The 10192-nt window shown below is 42.2% G+C and overlaps 1 protein-coding gene across 29 annotated transcripts in view; it reads right to left on the bottom strand.

Moving 5' to 3' along the window:
• Arpp21 (cAMP regulated phosphoprotein 21) overlaps positions 1-10192 on the bottom strand; it is a 159942-nt gene that overhangs the window by 68057 nt on the left and 81693 nt on the right. For all 29 annotated transcript variants that reach the window (XM_060385151.1, XM_060385157.1, XM_021653910.2 and 26 more), the window contains 2 exons: positions 6770-6999; positions 1536-1769 (listed from right to left, as the gene is read on the bottom strand). In XM_060385151.1, coding sequence (XP_060241134.1) covers positions 1536-1769; positions 6770-6999 — 464 coding nt within the window. The remainder of the gene's footprint in view (positions 1-1535; positions 1770-6769; positions 7000-10192) is intronic.

Below are 10192 nucleotides of genomic sequence, written 5' to 3'. Positions count from 1 at the left end.
AATATCCTTTATGAAGCTTACAATAAACCCCAATGAAACCAGAGCCTTTCAAAAAAAAAAAAAAGGCTCCCCAGAATTACACAGTCTGAGGCTTTCAAGTGGTTTTCGATAAAATGATTATGGTTTCTGTTCTCTCAAACTTATGGTACTTTTCAGAACATCTCCATCAAATCCTGGGCTCTGCGAATGGGCCATATGCTTTATGAGAACACGCAGTTACTCCAGGATCTACTTTACCAGAGTTCCTGTGTTGCCTCAAGGACCCTAATTGCCAGTAGCACTGTCCATGTGAGCAGATGCAGCCAGATCACTCCTGCGGGATGTTCATTTGCTGTTGTAGTTTTAAGCTTAGATAATTGCAGTAATACTCTACACACCAAAGCTAAACTTCAGATTCCTTTCCAGAGAATCTCACTCTTTCCAGTCACCAATAGAATGCTCTGACTATAGCTATGTGTCAGCACAGCTGTAATAGCATCTGGACTCCCCGCTCTCTGTGGTGGGGGCTTTGGTCTGTTTCTTAGGGAGGTTGCTACACTTCAGCCAGCAGTCTCCTCCTCTTGAGATCCTAGAGAATGTTGAAAAAGAGGCCGCCTAGGAGGGGGACAAGGCAGACTTCCTTAGCAATTCTCTTCAGTTGTCTACTGAGGCTCAATACCCTAGGTTCTTTGTTGTTAAAATGGGAGTTATCTGATCCCCTAGGGAAATTGGCTGTTCATCATGGAATAAGCCATAATTATGGAAAGGACAGTTTTCCCAGCCCTACTATAAGCAGGCTGGGTCTATTATCCCATGCGGGGCTATTTAATTCCTTGTATTATTCTCTTTACTCATGTGGATTCTTCTTACTCTGCAGGAGCTGGGTGAAGTCCTGTAATCTTTAGTAATCATGGACCTGGGGTCCAGGAATCCCAGACATGCTTTGCATTCCTGAAATGCCTTTGAGTGAAAAATACAACAGGCTTAATGCAAGCTCACTGAGAATTAAGTGTATGTAACACCAAGCTTTGATTGGTATATCCCAGCTCAGGATACTGCTGACTCTGATCTTTGATCCTCAGAAGAGTGTAACACTCTCCATGGCCAAGGAGAGGACCAAGAGAAGGAGATGCTGCCTCAGCTGCTGTCCCCTGTGGTCCTCCTCCTCCTCCTCTTGCTCTTCTTCATCCTCCTTTTGCTCCTCCTCTTCCTCCTCTTTTTGCTCTGCCTCCTCCCTTTCCTTTTCTTTCTCTTCATTCTTGAGGTTGAGAATTTAACCCAAGGCATTAATCATGCCAGGCAAGTGATCTACCATGGCACTCAACCCTTACTCTTGAGAAGGGGTCACTCCCGGGAAGTCTCCAATCTATATGAATGCTAATGCATTTACATACATAGCTATAAATCTAGAGTTCCCCAAGGTCACCATCAAGTAGTCCTCACACTCTGCCTCCTACTCAAGTACTTCTCAGACAACTTGATAGCAAACTTCGGCTATCAACCAGAAGAACGAACCTTTAACAATTGTGTCCAGGGGAAAGCAGGGGAGGACTGACCTGTGTGTGGATTAAGAAGGATGCTTCCAGGAGGGATACCAGTTGCAGCTTCAAGTGGTAGGAGGATGTAGCTGGTGCTGCTGGGAGGGACCTGGCCCCCCATTCCATTCTCTGAATAGGCCAGGCAGCCAGGAGAACCAGCTGCCACACTAGAAGTCAGGGCCGCACCCTGCAGAGGAGGGTGGGTGCGGGACAGCGATCCTGAGGAGCCTGTGCTGCTGGAAGACTCAGAACCTGGCAGAAAGATAAGAAGCAACAGAGCATTTGATACCCAGAGAAGTAGAGAGATAATAGCTAGACATCAAAAAGGTTGATTCTTTTACAAAAGAACACTGGGGACTTTGAAGTGTGTGCTGAAGGACAAGATTCCCCAGTGCCCATTCCATACTTTGAGCTTGTATGTATGGAAATCTTTGCTTCCTGTTTCTAAGGAAGGGAGTTTTAAAAACAAGCCTTCCTTCAGCTTTTGCATTCACACTCTAAGAGTTAAACTGGTAAATGGGATTTCTGAGCTATGAACTTAATGCCTGCAAATTCTGTTCTCTTGAGTAATTAATGCTGCCGCTCACAGGCCCCATCTCTCCAGGAAGAATCTGTGCTTCACCTTCACAGCTCTTTTCTGTAAATCCACCAGACTGACTAGAAGCAAGAGGAGGAAGACAGCTCAGTTTTCCATACTTAACCAAGTTATGGACATATTTCTTTTTACCTTCATGTTTTCAGTGTTTCTGTGCCTTGAAGAGGTAAGTCCCAATTTCTTCCTACTTAACAACCTACAGTGCCATTCTTAGACTTGGCAGCCATTTTCACAAGATGATCATTACAAGAGCTAAGTTAGGGCTAGGTAGGCAGGAACTGATGGTTGGAAATTTATTCTACACAAAACAGGAAACATTTGGATGTTTTGAAATATTAGACTGACCTGAAGCTAATGTCTTTGTAAACCCAAAGAAGTAGAAAAAGAAGATGAGGGAAAAAAAAAAAAAGAAAAATCATGGAGAGAAGGAAGACAACAACTGAGACGAAGAAAGAAGAGGAGATAGGAGGAGGAGGAGAGATAAGAGGAGACTAGGGAATAAAGTATTCCAGCTGCTCAAAAGAGACAGACAGACAGACAGACAGACAGACAGACACACACACACACACACACACACACACACTTCTATTTTTTCCCAGGTCCAGCTGGTAGGAGAGGAGCACTACACTATAAACTTTAAAACTTTTTAGTCCAATCAGATCATTTCGTTCACTGCAGTAGCTTTATTTGACATATATTTTATGTACTACAAAACTCATCTTTACTGTTAGTGTTGTGGAATCTAACAGCTTTTAGGATATTGCTGAGGTAGAGCAAACACCCCCGCTATCCTGTCTTAGAACATTCTCATTACCCCAAAGGGCGTCCATAGCTTTTGGGAGCTACTCCATCCCAAATCTTTATCCTAACTCTACACCATGCCAATCTATAAAGACTACCTTTCAGGATTGTCTGTTTGAAATGCTTTTTATAAAGCTGTAAAATGTGTGAGACAGCTTCCTCGATGTAATGAGAATTCCATTCAAGGCTTGTACACACTGTATTGTGCATCAAACCTTCATCCCTCTTTTCTGGGAAGTCAGAACTCTCAGCATCTGTGGTACCTTGGTCAGACTCACATGCCTAGATCCTTCAACATTCTATCACGAGTGGAGGAGGGGCTCATGAGGCCCTCCCCATCCCTGATGACCTGTAGGTGCTTAATGGCTATATTGTGGAGGAGGGTCATATTCCTTGGTGGTATAATCACTGATAAGTTGCCTATATTTCAGTGAATAACCCCTTCTCCTGCTCACATAAGTCACCGTAATTAAATGCAGTAGGGTGCGAAAGGAAAACGATGACATGAAATTCAGAGAGGCACTTACTGGAAAGAATGAAGGGGTTCGCCAGGGAAAGGTGTAGCAACAGAGGATAATGGTACAATCAAACTACACTATATATATGCGTGTTTGCATGTGTGAAAATAAGCAATGTTGTTTGGTCTAATAGTATCCGTACCCAAACCTTCAAATCCAGGGGTCAGTGATGGTATCCCAGTCCAGAACCTCAGTTAGCACAAATTGGTAATCACAGTACCCAAGGGATACGACGTAATACCCTGTATGTCTACTGAGCATTTTCTTCTACTCATTCCGAGCTACAAAATCTTGTTTTTCAGTTAATAACTCTAGAAGATATTTCTTGATTCAGAAGATCAGAGTTCAGAGGAGTAATTTAAAACTTCCAAAATCTTTAGAAGAAAGGTAAAAAATCCAGGCTGTTATTTGGAGTAACCAAAATGAGGGAGAGGAGGTCTTGGAAAGATGAAGTCTCCTGCATTCAAGTTAGAAAATTAAAAAGAAGGCAATGAAGTTACTATTAGAACGTCTAAAAACAATTCTCAGAGGTTGGCATGAGGTCAGACAGCCTGGAAATGGATTACATCTAGAAAATAAAAGGATGTAACCACTCTTAAATTATGAGAACGAAAGGGGGTGTCTCATGCCTATGGAGGGGTCATTTCACAGTATAGACAGATGCATCAACTGTTACCTGGCAACGTGCCGGAAGGCAAATTGCCAGCCCCCACTTGACACCTCCTGACTCCAAAGCCTTGGAGGAGGCACGCTGTGATGTATTGAATCTTTCTGTCTCTTAGGATGCTGAAGTTGGGAATATTGCTCTGGAGCTCAACAGTGCAGGAGAATGACCAAGCAGGGTAAGTCTGAGGCAGAGCCAGGAGGAAGTGTGTGCTTATTTTTCATGCTACGTTGCCAGTCCCGAGAGGACAGCAAGGCTGCAGTGTAAGGGCCATCGCAAGAATGCTCCTGAGGTCAGCATGACAGCGTCCTCAACTTTATAGACATGCGCTGGGCTTCCGGCAAATAGCCCCCTGGGCTTCCGGCAAATAGCCCCCTGGGCTTCCGGCAAACAGCCCCCCGCCTCCCCAAGGGACCACAAACATGCACTCAGTAGTGTGCTTTAGGCTAACGTAGGAGAACTCTCCAACACGGAAAGTCTCACTATTAGCTAATTAGAGCCAGAACCTACGAAAGCAGAAGAGGACCTAGAATGCCCTATTTCAGAAAACACATCTGGCTTCTGAAAGACTTCAGGAGTTTTCAACTCTGCCATACCAATTAGAAAATAAATCGGAAACTTGTTCTGAAGCTCAAGACAGCAAATACTGGCAGTTTTACTTCATAAAACCATCTTGCAGGGGTTTAAGATTGTTTTGACATCCTCTCTTGATCTTAAAAAAAATTCTTTTCTCCATTCCATGTCTGCACCTTGACAAGCTTTTGAAGGCAGATACTTAAGCTAAGAGAAAAGAAAGAAAGAAAAAAAGTCTAAAGCGCTTATAATATCTAATGGTTCTCCAAAGAGTGTGGTGTTTTAGCATTGTTGAAGTGTTTTAAATGTTTCCGAGGAGCTGTGCTTTAGAAGTGACAGGGGTTTGGTGCGTGGAAAATGGTGATTAATTTTAAAATGGTAAGAGCTCTTTTGGGGGGCTGGAATTTTTGAGTGCACCGTTTAAGGCACTTGGTGCGTGCATCTTAAGAACTAAAACTGTTTAACCTTTCTTAGTTTACAAGAGTTCAAGAGCATTGCGGCAGCTTGTGTGAATTTCAGATGCTGTGATAGTGGGATAGGAGAGCAATTAATTAGAGTCGGAATCAAGAGCTTAGCAGCTAGTGAGCAGAGCTCTCAGGAAGAGGGCACCTACCCACCTGGGCTCTCCAAGGAGCTCCACGATCCCTATATAGTGAAGTCTCTGAATAAATGTTATTAATTTTCCTTCTATGTAGGAAAACATGAGATAATTTCTTAGGAGGAATTTGTCAACAACGTAATTATGCTAAACTATCAGCATAATGGACCCGGATTTTGTGCAAACTCTTTCTCTCCTGCTTTAGCACAAGTCTGGAAGGCAGTCAGTGCAGGGCAATGCTGTCTAGGCTTCAGCTGGCGTTCTCCAGCCTCGGCCTACATCCTCCACTCCTGCACCGCACTCCTGACACCCAGGGCCTGTCAGAATTACAGTTTGAGTCCCAGTGACAGTTCAAGTGACAGTGTTGTCCCCCACCTCCTTTTTATCCTCAGGGCAAGGGTCAGAAGTCCTATTGGGTATCATTCCTCAGGCATTATCCTCTTGTCTCTTGACCCGTGGTATCTCAGCACCCCCGAGCTCACTAGTCGACTAGGCTGGCTGGCCACAGAGCCCAGGGATCCACTTGTTTCTTCCTCCAAACTGTTGAGACTACCAGCACATGCCACCAGCCCCTCTTTTGACTGGGCCTGAGGATGGAACTCCAGCTCTTACATTTGTAAAGCAAGCAGTTCACAGGTGGAGCCATCTTCCCAGCTGAGAGTGACTGTAGTCATTCTAAAGCTGTGGCTCTCGTCACCACGTCCTAAGCACCTTACACCTTCCTTTAGTTGTCTCTCTTAACATATCACTATTTCCCCAGGGGAGGAAGAAAACAGAAGTCATAAAGAAACAAAAGAGTTATCTTCACTTCTTAGTGAGGTTTGGAAACACAAGAAGGTTCCAGAGATTGGCCTTCCTGATCTGCAAGTTATAGATACAGACATCCCATGGCGGTAATAAACATAAGTGAGAGGTGATCGGACACTTGCAAACTGCCTTGCATATATTGAAGGTTTTTGTCTTCCTAATAGCCATTAGATGTAGGGATATTACTGTTTACATACGTCAGAGGAGGAAATAGGTACATGCATTATAAAAAAAACAACAGATCCAGGATCAGAGGAACAGTGTGCTGCTTCTACTACTATACTAGAGGAACGGAATCTATTACTATTATAATGACTTTACAAGGCAGATGCAAGAAGTATGCCATAGCAGTACATTTAAGAGCAGTAGATAATGATTTTTTTAAAACTAATTGTCATCTGTATTTACCAAGGTAATCATCTTAATTTAAAAAAAAATGATGTTATTTAAGCTTTAAATAAACTGGGTTCAAATAATATCCAATAACTTACATTTCACCAGTAAGGAAACTGAGCTTCAAGCCTGTGACTAGCTAGAAAGACGCAATAATCCACTTAAATAATACCTCCTGATTCCTTAAATGGAATGGAATTAATATTCCTGCCATTAGTTAATTCAAAGTCAAGAGAGAGAGAGCATATGGCCTGGAGAGAGTCCAGGAAGCACCAGGGCAGGGGCCCATTCAGTAATACCTACCTGTTTTGGACAGTTTCCCAGCACTCCTGGTACTGGATGTGCTGTCGCCCCTGGTCAGCACCGTGATGCCCCCAAAACTTGCGGTCTTGGTCATGGTGGGCTTTAGGTTGCGGTTGGAGCTGTCCGAATCTGTGCTGCTCCAGGCCCGCTGGTGGTCGGACCACCTGAGCTCAGTCTCCGAGCTGCTCTGCCGGCTCCCAGAAGTTCTTCCTGAGCTGTCTCGGTTACCTCTGCAGAGCCATCAGAAAGATTCGAGGGGACAGAGTTATGCATCATGACAGACAGGTGGGTGGGTTGGCCATTAGTAGAATCTATACTCTCCTCACTGCCCTTCAAAACCCCTCACACAACACTGTTACAAGATGACATAAAGACACATAACATATGACACGTGGCACACATTATACATGGAATATCCAAACCTAGAGACACCATGATTCCCCTGCCAGTGAAGGAAACAGAGACAAGTGCTATAAAACATAATTGTTAACTTCTCTCTCTGAGAGAAAAGTGGGTACAGTCTCCTGACTCAAATCAATAATGAATTCATGTTCAGAAGTAATTATCATCTTACATAAGTCTAAAAATAATTCCCAGGAAAGAAGTTATTTTTTCTTCTTTAGCATTAAATAATTGGCCTTGAAGAAAATCTATTTATTAACTCATTTTCCAACTTTATGTTCTCTATGATATCTTTGTTCAGCAAGATTTTAACAAAAGAGTGATCACAGAATTACTGTAGGAACTCATGATGACAATTTTTGCCCTGTGACTTTAATTTTAGTAGTCTAAGGAAAGAGCTTGTTAGTCTTCTCAGGAAGAGAATTTTCTGAAAACATCAGGACTGACACTATACTTTGGCATGAGATATTCTAAGGTCATCAGTGGAAATTTCAAAAGCCTCTTGAAGTGAAAGAACATACTCATTCAAAATGCATCTAATACAATGGAAGTTACCGAAGAGCTAAAGCTGAAATTTGAGAACCCCAGAGTTTCCTCAAGGAGCAACCAAATTTGATTGAGTTTCGTGAGGGAAATTGTAGTTTCATTGGTTTCCAATCTCCTTAAGGAATACCTTTACAAAGGTTTTTTGTTGTTGTTGTTTTCTGCTGTAATAATGTGTCATTAAAGTAGAATTTCCCTGGGGTGTAAGTGAGTCAAAAGGGCATTACTCACAGGCAATATGCCTAACTTGTAGCTTCACATCAGTATGTGATGTTATGTAACAATGCCTGAATCAAATCTCAATTCCTGATCAAAGCTTTATTTAAAGCCAATCCTTTTAAGTCAATGATGTCCTGTGGAGGAGCTCAGAGTGTGCTTGGAGATCTGATAGAAATACCCCAGAAAACCTGAGTAGAAGGAGAGCTGCAGCTTTTAGCCCCTGTTTCAACTTCTGAAACTTGTGTTTGTGTCTGGGAAGATTAAGAAGGGAAATGGATTTGAGAACTAGTAAAGGCCAATGGGAGCTTTGAGAAGCAAGAGATGGGGGTGAAATAGAGAAATCAGAGAATACAAAGCATTTTCATGAGGCACTGTGGATTAAAATACCCCCTCATCAAAGTTTTCTTATAATGCCAAAGGTCAGAACCTTGGGGATAGATGGTTTCCGAAGTGGAGGGCACCTCAGGGGAGATCTGATGCTCACCAATGACCAGGTGCTTTGAATTCACACACTTATAGAAGATAAGAAAGCTATAGGGGCTGTTGTAGAAGAATGGCCTTCCCAAGGATTTGGGTCTCCAGTACAGTTTATTCTTCCAACATCCAAGTTCAACTTCATTCCTTTCTTGTATAATTCTGATTATACTGACCCATTTTTGGCAAAGTACCGCTAAATCATCCCTTGGTGACCAGGAATGAACCAGGAATGGGACAATAATCTGGTCTATAGATGATCTGGAATATTCATTATAGAAATAGATTGGTTTGAAGATCCTGGGTGGGGAGGTGATAGTCTTGATAGGCATGTTGACTATAACAGGAAACCCTCCAGATGAGGACAATCCTTTCTTCCATCATCAATTTTGATTCATTTAGCCCTTCTACCCTGACTTCTCCAATTCCATGACAGCATTACAGGCTTCTAAAAGCGCCAGTGTGGCTGAGACTGTCATTGCAAAGGAGGTGACTTCCATTTCTCCAGGGTATAGTTGATACCCTTTAGCATAGTAGCACTCTTTCCAACAATTCTACAAGTTCTTAAACGACCTCTTTGCATCTATAAACTGACCTATGATATCCTTCCCTGATGGAGGCTCAAATCATCATTCTAAGCCAGAATCTATGCATTTCTTTTTAAAGGAGAAAATTTAAGTTGCTGCTTTTAGGAGATACCATAAATAGAATTCAAATTAAAATATACAATTATTTATTGTTTCTAGATGTGCACAAATTGAAATGTGACTCTTATTTCTCTATCTACTGGCTATTTATCCCAATAATAGCAGGCTGGAATTCTAAATAAATGCCATGTCCATTTTGTAAGGAATTATAAACATTACAGAAAACCACATACTCAAATTCCTTCCCACTCTTTAAAGTTCAGTGTGGTCCTTTCCAACCTGCATCCAGGAGAATAGTGGTTACTGGCGAATTTTGTAGATAACTAGTTTTCCATTACATGACAATCATGAAGCAAACATACATTTTGTTCTGTTTCTCTGTTTATTGATAACTAATTACATTTTCCTTTATTTCTGAATATTGTGTTTTATTTTCCCCAAGTTAGAAGTAATATGTACTCAGCACCACTTGTGCAGTGACCAGTGTGTCCTGAGAACCTGAGCTCAGTGACTGGGCTAAGTGATGGGTTCCATATTGGAACTGCTTCCCTGGTCATGCTGTAGTTCTGCTGCAAGGTGACTTGGGATTGTTCTAAAGGAAGTGGCTTTTTAAAAGCTTGGATCTATCACAGACTGTTCAGGGTCTGGGCTTCTAAAGAATTTCAAGGTCATCACTTAAATATTCCAAAGCGAAAGGGGAATGTCTAATGATGCACAAGGAACTTGGCGAAGCAGTGTTCAGCCTAGGAAAGTCAGAAACAGGAAAACAAGATCCAGTTTTCCTTTTCAACTAACGCCTAAGGGAGCAGGAGACCTCCGTTAATGATGGAGATCTCCGTTCAAATTGCTTCCAACAGGCTTTCTACAAGCATGCAGTTGTCTGCTTTTCTCCTTCTTTGAAATTAGTACGAGTATGTTTGGTGCTTTATCTTTCCTCTAACAGAGATGAACCCTATCCATACATACACAATAGATATTGACTATTTTAAATGTTATATTAAATGTGTGTTTGTGTGCATGTACCAAGTCCTGTGTGTGTGGGTGTGAAGATAACAAACAGGAGTTGGTTCTCTGTTTCTATCCTGTGGGTCCTGGGGATTAACTCTGCTGAAAAGGCATGGTGACAAGTACCTTTCTG

The sequence above is a fragment of the Meriones unguiculatus genome, chromosome 6 (genome assembly GCF_030254825.1).
Source record: "Meriones unguiculatus strain TT.TT164.6M chromosome 6, Bangor_MerUng_6.1, whole genome shotgun sequence".
NCBI lineage: Eukaryota > Metazoa > Chordata > Mammalia > Rodentia > Muridae > Meriones > Meriones unguiculatus.
The sequence above is the reverse complement of the archived record's forward strand: the minus strand, read 5'-3'. Positions and strand labels throughout refer to the sequence as shown.